Source organism: Neltuma alba, unplaced genomic scaffold (genome assembly GCF_004799145.2).
Source record: "Neltuma alba isolate B1F8T4 unplaced genomic scaffold, ASM479914v2 tig00012094_pilon, whole genome shotgun sequence".
NCBI lineage: Eukaryota > Viridiplantae > Streptophyta > Magnoliopsida > Fabales > Fabaceae > Neltuma > Neltuma alba.
The window spans coordinates 170,220-188,263 of NW_021636651.1; the positions used below are offsets into that span (position 1 = coordinate 170,220).

Sequence of the window (18,044 nt, forward strand, 5' to 3'; positions counted from 1 at the left end):
ATCAAATGAAATACTTGAATTCTTCAATTACTATGTTTTCTACACAGAAGTTCAATTGGATAAATGTTCACATCACACGCATTATTGTTGGAAATATCTAGCTCATGCTTTGATACTTGATGATTCAGAATTCTACAATTCATTCAAACAAGATTTACATTTTACTTTGTAATCAGTATTCCAAGTATTCCCTATTTTATGGGAGTAACTGACACAATATATTTGATAAACTAACAATGTTTTTAAATAAAATCTAGGTAAATTTCAATTGGATATCCAATTTCATCCATCATTGTTGGATGTATCTGCTTTCTTAGAGTACTTAGTCATCCATCTCTGCTTGTTCTTCTCTGATGCATTCCGGTTTTGAGAAAATCTTGTAAGCCCCTCTCTCAATGCTCCTAGATTTACCCGTTTCCAACCAAAATGCTTGTTACTTGTTACCCATTTTTGAGACCTGAAATTGCCATCTCCCACTATTAAACATGCACCGTACATCTGCGCGCGCGCGCCCGCACTGCTCTTTCCACCGAAAGAAGATGAGAAAAATAGCAATTCTACAATGTAACCATTACTGGACACATTGGGCAGCTGAAATCCAATATTGAGAAGAAAAATGAAGCAAGTTACACAAAAAAGAAACATGAAAGGAGTTTTTTTACCGCTTGGATGTTCCTGCTCTCATCATCAAAAAATAGCATAGAACTTAACGGAACCCCAGTCCTTGAATGAATTCTTTGAAAATGATCTGTTTTGTGCGTCCAACTGGAAAATATTTCCTGAATAATAGGAGGAAAAAAGGAATTAAAATTGGCAAATACAAATATGTCATTTCAACAACAACTATTTACAGATTCCACTTTGTTCAGGAAACAATGTTTATTCTATCCCCTCCTTTTTGGGTGTTAAGACATATTCTCTACAAGGTAAGGGGGATAAAAAGACAAGCAACTTTTTTTCAGCTTAGCACTCATCTCCTACAGCAGAAGCCAGTGCTCAACTCTATTATTTTTTTCTCAAAGATGATCATATATCAACGAACAGAACAAGGAAAAGAAAGATTGCAGTATGATTCAATGAACAAACCTGAGCAACAAACATTGACTTGATGCTCAATTTATCGAGAAATGTTCTTGCTATATCATCAGCAGTTGGTGATCTAGAAGCAATGGCAACATCAATCCCTTTGTCTTTAAGTGCATGTAGGATTCCTTTGGCGTGAGGATACAAAGATGGCATTTCACGCTTGGATCGACACTCACTGAAATTTGGCTTGGCGTAAGTGACTGAATTGTATATTAAAATTCCAAAACTTTTGCAGGAGAGTCATTTTGAGTGATACTGATCTGGAAGTTCATTTTTTTCACATCCTAGATGACATAATTTCCTTACCTGATGAATATATGACGGGGTAAATCAGTGTGGCTTGGCTTTAAATTGTCAAGCCTATGTGGTTTGTTAGGTTCAACCCTTAACCTCTACATGATATATGTAGCACAAATTTTGATGAGAATAAAAATGTGACTGTTAAAAGATGAGAAATTTATAACGTTCCAAGTTATTTCTGGGGCAAAACAAAAAAGAAACCATATTGCCCAAAATATAGTTTTGAAGGCAATATTTCTAATTTTCAAAATGTGAACTTAGCCTCAACAACTTTTTTCAGCCAAAAAAATCCCAACTTTAGCCATTCTATAGCCGTATGAGGTATAAATGAAACAGACCTCCAACAATGAAATCTTAATCAATTAACAATGTGATTACTTATGTTAAAACTGGATGAAAGCACCCTAAATTACTTGAATTATATAAGAACAAGCCTTAAGCAACACAGAGGATAAACAGAAATCAAGGACACATAAAAAATGATCAACTGTAATTTATCCAAGAATAAAATTATATTGGATAATGGAATCTGTCACCAGGCATATTTGAGCATGGTTCAGTGGCCAAACACAGACACAAAATTAAGACAGACAAACCATTAGGGATCCAAAGTAATGGTAAATAATCCACAAAAACCTGTTGTTTATGTTCACATAAGATTAAAAAACTAAAACTCCCCAATCTACACCAACAAGAAGCATTTTTCCCGGACGTAACCCACGAAAATCTATATCCCAGGGAAAAAGAAATAAGAAGAAAAGTGGTATGAGATTAAAGCAACCACCAAAAAAATTGGAAAAGGGAGAAAAGGAAAAAAAAAGTTTCCGGTGGAGTAAGAACTCAGAGCAATTTGGTGAGTGTGGAGATATATTTCCACAGTGTGGACAACCAAAATGAATGGCAATGAAGAAATAGATGATAAGGTAAACGAAGCTGGCTTGAATCGTGTGGCGAGTAGGAGTACCAGTAGAAAGGCCAGAGAGTGTAATCGAGATCGAAAACGACAAGTCGTGGAACAACTTGAAAGACTCCTATAATCTGAAGTGCCTCCGCCTTCACCTTCTCGTCTCCCATCTCTCTGCCCCTGCCAAGTTCCAACTCCGATAATCCGAATTCCGATGGATGGTCGTCAAATGTTCTCGCAAGAGCTTCGATGCAATATTCAATATTATACACACATTACACACACATATATACAAGCGCGCGCGCGCGGGGACGCGCGGGTTTCATGGGGAAAAAAAAGAAAAGAAAAATGAAAAATCGGAAGAAAAGTCCACATGAAACTTTATTGGTAAAAAGGACCCAATAAAATTTTGTGCACGTAAGTCAGTATGCTGCAAATTTTGTACGCACAGAATATCAGTTAATATCCGTTTTGTAATTTCGGTCCTCCTCACTAGCAAATTTAGGTTTTTTTCCCCAATTTTTCCAAATTGAGCTGGATGCTTAAATAAAAAAAAATAAGGCATGATTTTTTACTTTATTTATAAAACCAAGATTATTATTCGTAAATGATAAAAATCACAACTCATTTCACATTTCAATGTAAGAACAAAAAGTCCAAAATATATAATTTTATGACAAGGTGTTGAGGGGGGGACAAGGCGCAATATTTTTTTAGTTATATGTAACATGCATTGTCCACTTCATTAAGCTCTATATAATACAAGAAAACATGTTTTTTGTGAGTAATTTGCGCAATAAATCACACTACTCATCTTCACTTTTGGAGTTCTGAACCAGAAGCAGATTTTTTAAAAAAAAATTCAGATACTTTGTGTAGCAGGCTAGATCCTCCAACTTCTTATGAAGTTAAATTTATGAGATTTTGTATTGAAAACAAAAAAAGTACTCTAGGAGATACTAAATACTCTAAAACATGAGATCCATTAATAACAAGTTGTTTTAGTGGCAACGCTACCTGTCATGTTTGAATGAGATTTGAGACTCAAAAATGAAATTGATATGTTTATCTGCGTGCATGTGTTTAATTACATTAAAAAAAAGAGAGAGATCTCCTCATCTATAGGTTCCAACAAATTTGTAGTTCAAATTTTTTTTTTTTTTTAATCCTTGATGATTGTGCAGCAGTTTCCTCCGAAAAGCTGATGTGTTCATCGTCCATTTACATGTCCATTGAAATGCTACTCATGTGAAACATAAGTCCAACCGTCTAAAATACACTCGTGCAAAGCATAGCTGAGTTAAGTTTTCTCATATTTGTGACGAATGATGAATTAAGGATATGTGAGACTTTGTAAAAGCAAGCTTCAGCCTATAGAGAAGGAATCCAAAGTCACACAACCTTTCATCGATATTTCGTCTACTTTTATCTTAAAGTTCAAGTTTTAGGATTCATGCTACGCACCACTCTTGAAGAGGATTTCATATTTCATTTCCCTTGCTTGAGGCAAATGTGCGTACTTCCAATACAAGATTATGCAAATTTGATCACTATCAACATGTGGTGAATGTATGCCTGCTTTTGTTACCTTTAAATCTGAATATAAATTATTTGATCAACAATTTATATATTTATTTTCATGTTATTGATAGGTATACAAGAACAAACATCTTTGATAAGATAATTTCTCGTTTGCAGATAAGAGATTTCTATGCATGATTATGGTTAAAAGTAACGGGTTAGATTTGAAACTCCAAAAGCTTGGCAACTGTCTTTTTAGAAATCTACTTCAATCATATTGATAAATGCAGGTCCATTCAAAAAGACTATCATCTCAAGCTGAAAGATCTTAGGCTCTGTCTGGTTACTTCAATGGAAATGGAAACGGATTCCATTATATAAAGATGAAGGTATGGAACATCTGTTATCTCCCTGGTAATCATTTGCCTAACAATAGCTATATTATTTTTTTCTATATATTTTTTAGCCAGGGTAAAAATGACACTTCCCATTCAAAAAGTTCCTTTTCATTTAATTGCCTCTTGCACTCCGTTCTGTGGACCAAATAAGGGATGTCAACACTCAAGCCTCTGTTTTTGGCTGCATACTCCAGCCAAACTCTAGATGGACCATAATTTTTCTTCAATGTGAAACACCAAACAATGCCGTTATAGTAATTCAATCAAAACTGTGTTTTAGTTTATTTCTTCCATTGTTGCAACTTCCACAAGACGTAGTGCAGGCAATTTTTGTACTTAGATTAGGAAACCAAAGAGGCATAAACATGAACAAGTTTTGTTTCTTGCTCACTTGCGCTTACAATTAGATCAGGATCAAAGCAAATAATGAGGCATAAAATGGCCATTGAATAGAAAGAATGAGTATATGAGTTATTCACTTTCCATTAGAATATCTAAAGAAAGAACCATGAAAACAATATTAAAAATGAAGTTTTCCTTTTTAAACTTAGGCAAGTCTATTTGAACACGTTATTCAGTGGCAGCACTTGCAGCACTCAAATCGACAGAAAGATCAACATCCTGAAACAAAAGATAAAGAAACTAATGTGAGCAGATGAGGGAATGTTTGTTAATAAATGATTAGCATCACTTTATTTCAGAGAAGGACAAAATGCTATGGCATATCATAATATTTGACGGGTTATTAATTATTATAAAAATGGACAAAATTTACAACTTCCTTGTAAATAGACAGAAACAAGAGTTTTTTCCTAAATGTGTGTGAACAGCAGGTACATCATTGAAACAGAAATTATGCTTTATTTGCCACAAAATTGGATAACAGTAAAATAAACAGAAAAAAAAAAACTAATTGGACATTGCACAAATTTTCTTTTTCTAATCAAACGGTAAGATTTACCAAAAGATGGTGCTAGACCATATTGAGAAATGATGTGATGTGAGAGGGAAGAGAGAAAAATTACAGAGGTGGTTCCAAAAGTGTTTTGAATACTAGAAAAAATTATCACATTAAACTATAATGCCATGTATTTGGATATACTAGTACTCAACAACTTGCTTAACAAATACAACTAATATCACAGTTCTGACTAAAGGCTGCATAAATGTGGTTGTGATTTGATGAAATATGCAATTTCATTTTCAATAGAATAGAATACAACTGATAATTACCTTTCCAGTGATCTTACTGTACAGTGCAAGCACATCTTGTACTGTCGACTCAAAGTGCGTAGTGGAGTCATAGCTCTGCATAAAATGTAATGTCAAGTCAGTAAAACTGAATTTTTAGATAAAATGAAAAAGTCCCCTCAGGTAGAATAAGGAAGGTGATAAGATTTCGCATTCCTTATGGCAGAAATAAACCAAAGACAGACATAACCTTCCTTATTTGAAGACATGAAGTAACTGTAGGTCTATGCTAAAAGTCAAAAAGGATGTTTGGTTGTGCGGAAACTTGAACCATTTAATTCCCAAGCTAAAATTTTCAATTAAAGTGGTCCTTAACATGGTATTCCAGTCCCACAAATCAAACGGGCACATTTGTAATGGCATGGTGTGCCATTTCTATATATACCCCAATTCTGTTTCCCTTTCACAAGGGACAAGGAAAAGAAAGCAAGTGAAAAAAAATAAAATAAAATAATTCAAAGAGATTATACTTACAGTAGAGATGAAGCAACCATCGGCTTGGCAATCATTCACAGGTTCATATATGTCATAAGTGTCATAGAATATCTCATCTACAGGTCCAAGTAGTTCAATACCGGGCTTCAATTCCACCTCAGGTTGGTCGGTTTCTGCTTCTGTTGAGACGAAAGCAATATATTTTCCTTTTGCTGCAACGTTATGAGCATAAGAACAGCAAAAAAGATACCTGCAGTTAACATGGATACCAAGAATCAGTTCCCTAAGAGTTGGAATCACAAATTACAACTAAGAGTCCACTATTTTACTCACATCAACTTTTAATTGGTCATTCATAAGAAATTTATAACATAGTGTATCCCCATTCACATTGTAATTTTAATAGTGTCACTGTCCCACTACTCGTCAACTTCAAACATTGTCATTATTTGGAGTTAAACATAAATCCTTTATTATTTCATGTCTAAGAAGGTCATTGCCTGTCCTTGTGTCATTTGCGATTTATAAAATAAGAAATTAACTAATGCTAGGGTTTGTCCTTACATATCCGATTTACGACCCAGTTGTTGTTGCGGCAGAATGACCTGTGCTGAGTGAGAATCACTGGTGTCTGGAATAGGATGACTCATAATACATATAGTGCCAGGGACTCTGCATAAAGCTAGATAAAAATGAAAGCAATATTATTTGCTTATGTAGGTTGCCAGGTGATTCTATCAACATAAACATCAGTAGAATCAACTGAAAGATATAAACCAGCAGATCCCATGAGGGAAAGATAGAGGAAGCCTAAGTAACATTTGGTATATCTAAGAGTCATGGAATAAAATGGTCCCCAAGAATTCGTATCACAAGAAAGAAAAAAGAAAACATTATATGCCAAATGACTATATGGTCCATAACCTTGTGCTTTATCCCTTGAGAGTCAAAGTAATGGAACAATAAGAATGATATCTTAATGAGCGCTTTTATATTGAATTGTAGAAAATGAGAGAAAGCCTTTATCCAAAATCTTCCTTTATCAATGTTGTTGTTCTAAGCGTAACATGTTGGGGATTCGGATTTGGCACAAGATGTTTTTCACTTTCATTTCCAGGTTGCTTCAGTGTTGCTGAGAAAATTTCATCATCTGCGTCTAACAACAAAAGAAATAATATGTTTAACAGAGAATAGTTCGATTCATAGTAATCCATTAACAGACAGTGAGGAAAAGCCTAGAAATTCCTTGAATTTTTAGTGGTTCCGGGATTTAAATTATATTTTGTACTGTAACATTAAGAGCCTCCACAATATCAAGGTCCAAGATCACCAAAAAAAATGCTTGTAAAGAGGGGTAGTCATGAAACATGAACAAGATTAGGTCCACGTATGAGGGCTGTGGGAATCTTGGAAAATATCTAACATAGAAAGATTGATTGATACTGTGTTTTAACCATCTAAATGTGTTTTGACCTATATGATGTTCCCTTTTTATGTTTCGATCCTACTCTAAGTAAGAGTGCACAGTATCGAGTGATTGCCTTTGAATTTTCTTGATCTATAGGTTGCACACAATAATGAATCTAACTGAGCAATTACTTCAGTATCATATCATTAAACAAGCATTGCAAGATAGCTTGTATAGCTTATACCTTTATTCTTTCTACGAAGTCCTTGGCTGGCTGATCCAAGTAACTATCATCTCTATGAAGTGCCAGTGCATGACCAATAAAATCAATCGTATCATCCTCCAACCCATATTTCCTACATTTTGAAGAACCAGTCAAAAGTTTAAACATGACTTGAATCAAAGAGTTACACTACTCAAATAATTTCTAACTAAAAGATCTTATTTCCTTCAACTCCAAAGAGAGCCAAAACAAAGGCTAACTATGCTAATATTAAATTCGTCAAACATTCATTGAAATGAAAATGTGAAAGTTGTAAATCAAATGTTTATATTGGTATAATATTTTCCTTGTTGGGTTGGTCCTGTGTTATTCTATACTTCTGTAATGACTGATGAATTAAGAGAACTTTCAGTTCATGAAGAAAATGTACATTTGCACCAGTCTCCCTCCTGGGTCCTGGAACGTTCTTTATGAATGTTATAAGAGGTTTTGGGTTCGAGACACAGTATGGCATGCTCCCCCCCTCCCTGAACTAAAGGAATGAACATTTCTAAATTTGATTTGATGTGCATAGTCCTACGCTTAAGTAAAAAGGTAAAAATAAGTGAAGAAAAACAATTTTTAACTAGGGTATTTAGAACTTGAAGGAAAGAATGGAAGTGGAAGCGTACGAAATGAGCTGTCTTGCTGTAACTTGATTCAAATCTAGTCCCTCATGAGATTTTGGGTCACTCTCTTCATAGTCTTGTACATAAATGAAAAACTTTCGAGCACGACGCTTCTCAAACAATCCCATCAATGGTGATTTCAGCGCTTCAACATCTGTGGCTGGAACTTTGTAGATCTAGAAGGTAAAGTATTCTGTCATGAGATTTTATTCTGAAATTCATAAGGTTGGAAGAAATATAACATTTCGAACATGAGAAGTACAAATCATGCATATTGATATTAGACAAGAAATTGAGTTATATAATGAATATTATACAGACCTTTCCCTTGTTATACACAAAACTGCCATCTACAGCTTTAAAATTCAAATATTTTGTAACATCAGTGTGGATTAGTACACGAACCAAGAGTCCATTGGCCATTGTGAACTACAAAAAGCAGATAAAAAAGATTCACATTACAGTGGAATGAATCTAAGGAAAAAAATCATCTAGAAGCATAGAAAGTGATACCTTAGGTATCATATCAACATTATACTCTCTACTTGAGCCCAGGTGCTCTGGTGGCTGGTCTTCTCCTCTAAACCGCTTCCATAACTACATAATAGAAAAAGGAAAAGATGGAAAATGAGAGAGAAGAAAAAATTGATGAACAACTAGATAAATCCTTCTAAAAATAAACATCGATGGACAGAGAACCTGTGTAAGATTAAGAGATGAAGACTCTCCTCCATAGTAATCATTTCTGTCCATATGCAATACCTATTTCAAGTGGATGGAGTTAAAGGAATAAGACAGTATACGTATATAGGTGATCATACGAATCGCCAAGAATAATTGCAAGGGTATTTTAGGGAATGATGTTGCAAATAGCAATTCAACATCTGTTTGTAATCTTCTAGGTCACATAATATCATTAGGAAAGCATTAGTTATCCCAATCAAAGATAATTTTAGAAATATGATGAAAAAGGAGTAATGGTTGAAATTTGAAAGTGGATAGGGGAAAATAGAAAAGGTAGAAAATGAGGATTGAAAACGATTATATAGCTCGATAAAATGATGATTGAAAAATTAAATGAAATACCTTTCCATGTTGAGGTGAATGACAAGTGAAAGTCCAATGCAAGTAGCTTAAACAGATGATCTTTTTTTTGTTTTTTTAAACTATACATGCCCGACACTTCATTTGGATCCCATTAATTTCTTAAAAAAATTGACAATATCAATTTTTGTAGAGGAAAGACACATTATGTTTGAAAATCATTTACATTGTGGAACCCTCATCACTCCGAGTGAATCTTGCGCACAATGAGTCAATATAGTCCCCGTATGAATGTGTGAGAATCCAAAAGCCCAAATACCAACAAATGGAACCTCTCAATTTGATCACAAAGGGTGTAAACCTACTTGAACAACGAACCACCCACATGCATTATATTTATATCTCTGCGAAAATCGTCAGAGGAACATTAAAACTTCCCAATCATCTCCATTTTCATTTCCTTTCCTATTCTGTTATCCATCTCCTACCAATTAAATGCTTAATTCAGCAAAAACACAAATTTAAAATCTTCAAATGAGGAACTGAAGTGAAAGAAAGAATAAAAGAATCACTGACTTTGAGGCCATCAACTGAGAGGAGGCCACTGAGGATGCATTCCTTGAGCCCAGTACCAAGGACGATCACATCATATTCTTCATCCATGGCGAAACAGCTGCAGATGAATCAAGGAAACCGAAATGTGGAGAGAGGAAAAAGAGAGAAGGAAATAGAGTTGTTTAGACAGAGAGGTCTGAAAATGAGCGAGATTAGACGTGGTCGATTTCGATTTTACGATTTTGTTTGTATGAGCATCGGAGCTGGTCTTTCGCGGGAAGTAACGAGACTGACGCTCTATGTAACTGTTCGCGTTAGAGCTTAGAGCGTGTTCGGCACGCGCTCTCCTTTTTAATGCTCTCGTCATCTCGGGTCGGGAGGTCTCGAGTGCGATCCACGCGATTGGGTCAAAGGTTTACATGGAACGTTTCTAATTTCTTCGGGCTAACGTGAACGTTGAGACAGACATCCTCTGCCTACATACCCAAAACCGGGGGAAGAGTTCCTACTGGTCCGGTACCCAATAACTCTGTCTCTAATATAAAATCTATTTAACTAATTTAGTAGATTAAAAAAATTAGATAAGTTAGTTAATTATAAAAAATATGATATATTTTTTTAAAATATTATAATTATCTTTTTTAATATCCTACCTCCCTCTTCTACTTGATAATGGTTGAAAGAGTATCAGTAGGGATAATTTAGAAAAAATTGATAAATATGAAAAATATGTCTTATATTTATAATCAAAATCAACTCAATAATTAGGTCATATATCAAGGATAGGATGGGTATAATATTAAATTAATTAATTCAAGTAAATTAAAAATATTGGTTATACTTAAATTAATTAATATGATTATTGTTAAAATATTCTAAGCATATTTCTTAATTCATTCCCTCCATCTCTTACTTGATTATTATTAAAAGAATATCCATAAGGTTAGTTTGGGAAAAACTGATAAATATATGAAGTAGGTTTTATATACAAGACAAATATTAATTTACTAATTTGTTCCTATATTAAGAACTAGAGAAGTATAATATAGGAAAATTAATTCAAAAATTTTGTAATATACTCTTTACCGCAATTTTAAATGAGGTTTTTGTTGTAAATTTTGTGTGTGTCAAATGAAGAGTCCTACACTGTTTGGAATTGTGAGAGTCCAAATAATAAGTGGTTTGGGCTACCAAATGGGACAAGAAGATAAGTGAGCTCATATATAGTACAAGGGGCTACCTCAGGTAAATCCGGCAATTTCTCCTCATCTCATGTGCATGAACCAAATAAACTATTAGGCATTTTTATAGAAAATATCTATCTAATTAATCCGTGATCACGCATCATCAATGTTTGTAACCCACGACTTTAGTCATTATTAAGCAAGTTATTAACATGTAAACCACACATTTAATTGTGTTCAAGATTATTAATCGATGAGTTAATTACTATTAAACATGCCTAATGGTATTGCTCTCCACAACCTATAAAAGGGGCATGAGACCAAATTTCATGGAATCTTGAGCTCTGAGCTTTCGGGCACCTTTCTCTCCTCTTTTAGCATTCTACTCTGCTGAGTTTTTTTTTTATCTTTCATTGTTCTGCCTATCCTGCTCTTATAGAAGAATCCGTTTAATCCTGAGGAATGCCGCTTCTTGTCTTGCTAGTAGTTGCGAAATAGTTTTTAAAGACAGTATCCATAAGACACGACTTAAATTAACTAATTATTTGCAGGTATTGCTACCAACAAGTTCTACATAGCAATAGTGAGGAAGTGGAAGATCCACTGAAGTTTTTGGAAAATTTAGATGCCACCCCTGACAATTCTGTTAGTTTATTTTATTTGAACTGGCAGCTTATTTTTTGGTCTATTGATTTTAACGTACAAATTCTACAAAATTTGATTTATAGATACAGTGTTAAAATGGTATGAAATGAAACGAAAAATATTCTATAAACTCAATTAAATTTTATAGATTAAAAGTCATGGCTTTTATAATTAAGAATGGATGCCTACAATGGATCAAATTACAGGGATTCAATTTAAATAAAATAAATTATAGGATCTAATTCAAACATAAAATAAACTATAAGTATCTACAAATTAATTTTTCTTATAATATAGACACATACCTATTGACTATTTTTTCCCTTTAAAATAGTCTGCGCTTATGTCAGATTTGAACAGCAATCACGAAGAACCTAACTTCTAATTAAACAAACATGAGTTCTTGGTTCATTTTTACCATAATTTCTCTAAATGCAAGTATTAAAATGCAATCTTAAATGAATGTGGGAATTCAAAACCTTGAAGAAACGAAACTTGATATAAATTTGAGAAGTTATGTGATTGGAAAACTAAGGTCCGTTTTGGCATAAAAGATTGAGATTCAAATTTAAAAAGCCCATTAAAATGTATTTAGTATGACTGTACAAACAATTAATTGTTATTTGGGATTAAGTAAACCCATATGATAGGTGAGATTCGGTGGTAGGAGGTATCAATCCCAAATAATAAGAAATCACTCATATTAATATTTTTTTAATAGGTTTTCTCAATCTTAATTATAATCCTTATCTCTAATTCTCAATATTTCATACCAAATGGGATTTAAAGTACTCAAGGATTGGACATGACGGGAAAGATTGGAATAGAAAATCATGCTAAGTAGCTTTTACAAATAGAGAAAAGGCAACAAAATGATAGATAATAAGATGCTAGGGAGCTAAGAAGAGCATGCTAGAAAGCTGGTAAATGTACTTGAAGCCTGAACGTTGGATGTTTTTTTTTTTTTTTTTTGACCAGCTGAACGTTGTTGGATGTTAGTGACATGTGATGAGTGATCGAATGATGCGTGTTTGTGTTAGGTTGGCAATACAATTGATGTGGTTTTCTTTTTCCCCATGTACTCCTTGATAACCTTTTGTTTTCTTCATGGTATGTGTTTTCTACTATTTTGGAGAATTATTTTACCAATTTAACCACCCACCCTCAACGACATATTATGATAGTGATAACTGATGACAGTGATTAATAATATGGTTAGCGATAATAAAAAAACAAATAAATACTAATACTATCTTTGATCATAAATATGAAAGCTAATTTTGTAGTGCAATTTGTACTGTAAAATAACTCTTACTTTTAAATAACGGAGGTAATATCATTCAATAATGAGGGTAGAGTGAGGCGGGCAGCGGTTGGCAATGCCCAACGATGGATAGAGGTGATTAGTGATAGTCAATAGTTCGCGATGAAAAAAATAAATAAAGTCAAGAAAGTAGTCCCAGACAAAAAGTTTGTTTAATTAGTTACAGTTTGATCAGCGTTAAAGAATATTATTAATGCCCTTCTAGCTAATTGATGATGATAATAATACAGCTCTAACTAATTTGACCAAGGTAAATCTACTTGCTTGTGAGGGAGGGAAGGCTTTCCAAACTTGGAGTTTGGTGTCTACTTTATCTGAAATTTCTTGAGAAATATATTGTTAATTTTCGTCGAAGTTAACATAAACATTCAAACATGTGACAAATTTCAATAACCTATACCTCTAATTAATCTGATGTATTTTCGTTAAAATAAAAAATAAAAAGAATCTTATTAGAAGATTAAAAAATAAATTAATTAGGCCATTCTTTTGTCAATTATCATTCAAAATATTTTAAAATTTTAAAATATAATAATTGAAAATAAAGATTATGTATTCATTTATTTGCTTTCAAAATAATATCAAGTAATGAAAATAAGTTAGAATTCATCTATTTTTTTTATTGATTTTATACAATTACACAAATTAAAATAGCGATGGTATTGTTATTGGGACAACTTGTCATTAACAGTTTCATGATTTTTTTTGAGCTGGAAATTTATCGACATATTTCTATAAATTATTAAAATTCAGTTCATTTATATTGGATAAATATAATATAAAATTTAAAAACTAGTTGAGCCCTTTTTATCAGGAAATATTGTTCAAAAATTGAGTTTTTCAGGATTTAACCCACACAAACATATTTGAAAAAAAATAATATTTTTTTCAAGCAAGGGGATAATAATATTCTGTGATTTATTTTATTGTTGGCAAAAAAAAAATACTAATTATTCATGCCAATCTATTTAAATTAAATTTCATATAGTTTGTTAATATGTTGCACTAAAGTCCTCTTGGAAAGTTTATAATAAGAAGGGATTAGCCGCTGCCAGCAGTAGATACTAGATACCTCGGGCCCAACAAAGAATAAAATTTTTAAAAAAGTCTTACTCATATGAATACTATATTTTGTTTAAAAATTCTTAAAATATCACAGTTAAATATAATATTTTTATTTTTTTTAATCCGAGAAGACTTCAGTACTTAATTAGTTTCTATGCTTTTCTTCAACCAAAACAAATAAGTAGCTAAATAAAATATACTTTTTATTTTAATGTGCTTTTGAATTGAAGCTAATTTTTATATTAATTTTTAACAAGGGTTAAAGTGTAAATTTGTTCTAAAAGTATTGATTCACAAGTGTTGGCCACTCAAAAGTTTTTTTGGATGAAAATTTGCCTCCAAAATTTTAAAATTATAGTAATATTACCTTATACCATTAAAAACTAACGTTGACTGTTAAAATAGCAATATCGATTGTTAATATTTCTAATGTTAAGGGACAATATTACGACAATTGTAAACTTTAAGAACAAACTTGTACCAAAAAACTTTCAGTTTGAGTGAAAATTTTTTGAACAAATTTATACCTTAGCCTTTTAATAAAAATTCTTGTCTTGTTTTTTTCGTTTTGACAGAATGCATTTCAGTTTTTATTTAAAACATCAATCTATCAAATTAATTTTTCCCTTAAAAAATTGAAATTGTTAAGTACATGTATTCTCTTATTAAAAAAGTTCTTATGAAAATTTTAGAAAAAGAATCCTAAAATTATCATTTCCCAATTCAACATCTAGGAGTTAAAAATTACAAAGAAAGAAGTGGTGCTAGATTTGATATTTTATAAATATAGTTAAATGACTAAAATGTCCTTGTATTAGATTTTTTTTAAAAAGCTATCAAACTTGTCATTGGCAGTATATTTTTTGTCATTAGCTGTTCAATACTCATTATTATCAATTTACAACTTATTAATAAATAACTTGTCATTCCTAATACATTTATTGTCATTTACTGTTCAACACTTGTCATTGTCAGTTCAGAACTTACAAATAAACTTTCTAACATAAATGCATTTTGGTTATTTAATTATATTTGCAGAATACCAAATTAGGCACCACTTTTTTTCCTATTATTTTCAACTCTAAAGTACTTGATTTAGAATATTACATTTTTCAGCTTCTTTATTTGTTATTTTTCCAAATTATATTTGATATCGTCGGCTACTTGGCCACTTGTGAGGGAAATTGAAAATTGTTTAAGGAAGAATTTCAATTAAGGATCACTGTAGATAATTTATTTCAAAATGCTCCCAAAAAAATTTGAAACTCCATTAAGAAATTTATTGCCCCTGAAGTTTATTGCATCTGAAACTTGGAGAAAAGAATATGATGGATTGCTCACTAAAGCTCCTATCCGAAAATGTCACTTCATCTTCCAACTTTTGGGCATGTTCTGTAACAACCCCCGTAATTCATGGTAAATAAAAATTTTCAAAAGGATAATTACTTTAAAAGGCTAACCATAGTAGGAAGGATAAACATAATCAAATAGAAATCTACCATAGTCAATAACAAACCAAATCTTTAACAGAGTAGTAGCTACTGTTCTAGAATAGTAAAGATAGTTAATCAAATAAAAAAGGATCAACATTTGATTTTTCATGTATACATCAAATCCATCAGCAATACTCTGGAATCTCAAATACAATTAAGACCAATTGTAAATGGGCTAGGGCATTTGAAGTCCACCAAAACAACTACCACTGCTGCCCATTAACAAGTGCAATCAAAATAACAATCACATATCCAAAAAGGGCTCCGCCCAATAGTACAAGTCTAGAATGCAGCGGAAAGGCTATGATAATGTTAACTAAAACAAAAAGGCCCTAAAGTTTGGCAATATACATCAGTCAAATCATGTATATCAAAATAGAGGCTATACAGAGTTGAAAGGAAAACTCAAGCCTCGGACACCTTCCCCTTGGGACCAACACCTGAACTCTCGCCTGAAAAACGTCAAAATAACCACGGGGTGAGTCAAATTGACCCAGTAACCACAATTCCAATTCAACAAGTATCCAGGGAGTGATTACAAGATAGCTAAGCGGGCAAAGTACAATTGCAAATAACATATAAGTTACACATCTTTACAGAAAACAATATATAATAATTTAAAAAGTAACTTGCATGCATAGGACTTCATCAACCATCCTTATAACCTCCTTGTAACCTCTGACAGAACCCATGGGCTATTCACACATATCAAGATTCATCTCTTTTACAAGACTGCACCAAGCTCTCCAATAATGAGGTGTAACTCGGCCAAAAGTTACAGAGCTCATATCGGACCATGGGTTCCCTTTCCTTGGAATATAGAAAGGTGTCATGTCCCTTGGGCTGACTTTTGACCCGGCCAAAGGAAGGGTGATACCGAGGGCCCTAAGAATGTTAATGCCAACCACTGAACGCCAAGTGGCGGCTATACCACGTGGTATAAATAATCAGACCTCCCACAACTACATTTCAACACAACCAACACAGCACAATCCAACCATCCAATTCCACACAATTTCATATCCATAAAGTACTCTCAGATTCAATAATCAAATTTGTTCAACATCAACAAGATATTCATAAGATGAAATAATTCATGCCCACTTAACTAATAAATTTAACGAAACATAAATCTTAATATAGATATATAAATTACTTTTCATAAAAAAAATCACCATAACACATATTGATAACATTTATAATATCAACACATGCTTATAATCACATCAACAAGCATACAAGGTAAATTAGAAAGTGGTTACCTCAAGTTCTTGACACAAGAACTAAAAGTAGGAGGATTCAAGACCCAAGAGCCCAAACCAAGCTCACTCTACAATAATAAATTGATAAACATATATTAATATAAAAAGACTAATTAATATAGCATTAAAATAGTTTATTAACTAAATCCCAATAATTGGCTTATCTAAAAATTTATCCTTAGGAAAAAATAATAATTCATCTATTCTTCCAAGTGACAATTCCTAATACTTCCCAACTCTATTTCTCTCATTCACATCATTAGTAAGAATATTTCCTTTAAATCATCCAAAAGTCTCCAAAAAGTGTTTACTTTAACTCTTAGAAAAATAATCATGTACCATCTATGCCTCCAATCATTATTACAATCCTATTCCCTTCTTCCATTAATTATTTCCCATTCATTAGAATCAATAACTTATAATATTTTCCTCAATTTACTCCAAACACCCAATTTCCACTACTTAAAGTCTCTCCAATGAATCATCAACATTACTATTTCAACAACAATCCTCAAAGTTTAAGCATTGGATCCTCAATATAACCTCAAATGAACTCAACTAAGAGATAAATTTCGAAATTAATATCATTATTAATACAAATCACAATTTCCCAACCAAACCCTAACTTATATTGTCTCAAATCAACCATCCAACTAAAAATCTAATTCATAAGGCTTCTATTCTAACCCCATAAGTTCCATTAATATCATCAAAATGAGCTAGAAACCTTAATTAAAAAAAACTAACAAGCCCTAATAAACTTTATTTTCAGCCATAAACATACAGAAATAAAAAGAAAAAACTAAATAAAAAATAGTAGGATGAAAATAGCTCACCTAAATATCTTATATGTACCCAAGTAGAATCCTTCCTTTCTCACACACTCAAACTACCTCTCACACCCACCTCACTGTTGCGGCGCGGCGAGGACGCATACCAGAGGAAAACAACGAAGCGGAAAGGGGAGGGGGGGAGAAGCATTTGAAAGTGGGGGTACACGTGACCCCCACTTGAAATGAAATTTTTTTTTTTTAAAAGAGGGCTACAGCCCAACGGGGGCTTACACCCCCCTACCTCTCGCTAGCAGTGGGTGGCCCACGTGCCACCCACTTGCCTTTATATATATATATATATATATTAAATATTATTTTTTTAATAAAAATAATAATTTTTTTTATATATGATTTATATGTATATAACAGAAATTATAATTTACAATTTGTTCAATAAGCTTTAATATTAAATATTATGAATTAATCTCACCCATATAATCTAAAT

At 32.6% G+C, this 18,044-nt stretch overlaps 1 protein-coding gene and 1 pseudogene across 1 annotated transcript; both read right to left on the reverse strand.

The window, feature by feature from the left end:
• Positions 1–2,554, reverse strand: LOC114722441 (magnesium-dependent phosphatase 1-like; annotated as a pseudogene).
• Positions 2,555–4,636: 2,082 nt separating this feature from the next.
• LOC114722459 (guanosine nucleotide diphosphate dissociation inhibitor At5g09550-like) lies at positions 4,637–9,968 on the reverse strand. Its single transcript, XM_028908493.1, is given in 11 exon segments — positions 4,637–4,830; positions 5,443–5,517; positions 5,935–6,145; positions 6,460–6,554; positions 6,557–6,577; positions 7,548–7,659; positions 8,198–8,370; positions 8,516–8,623; positions 8,708–8,791; positions 8,894–8,956; positions 9,815–9,968. Coding segments are annotated over 11 exon segments (1,080 nt in total). The 5' UTR covers positions 9,902–9,968; the 3' UTR covers positions 4,637–4,779.
• Positions 9,969–18,044: the final 8,076 nt, after the last annotated feature.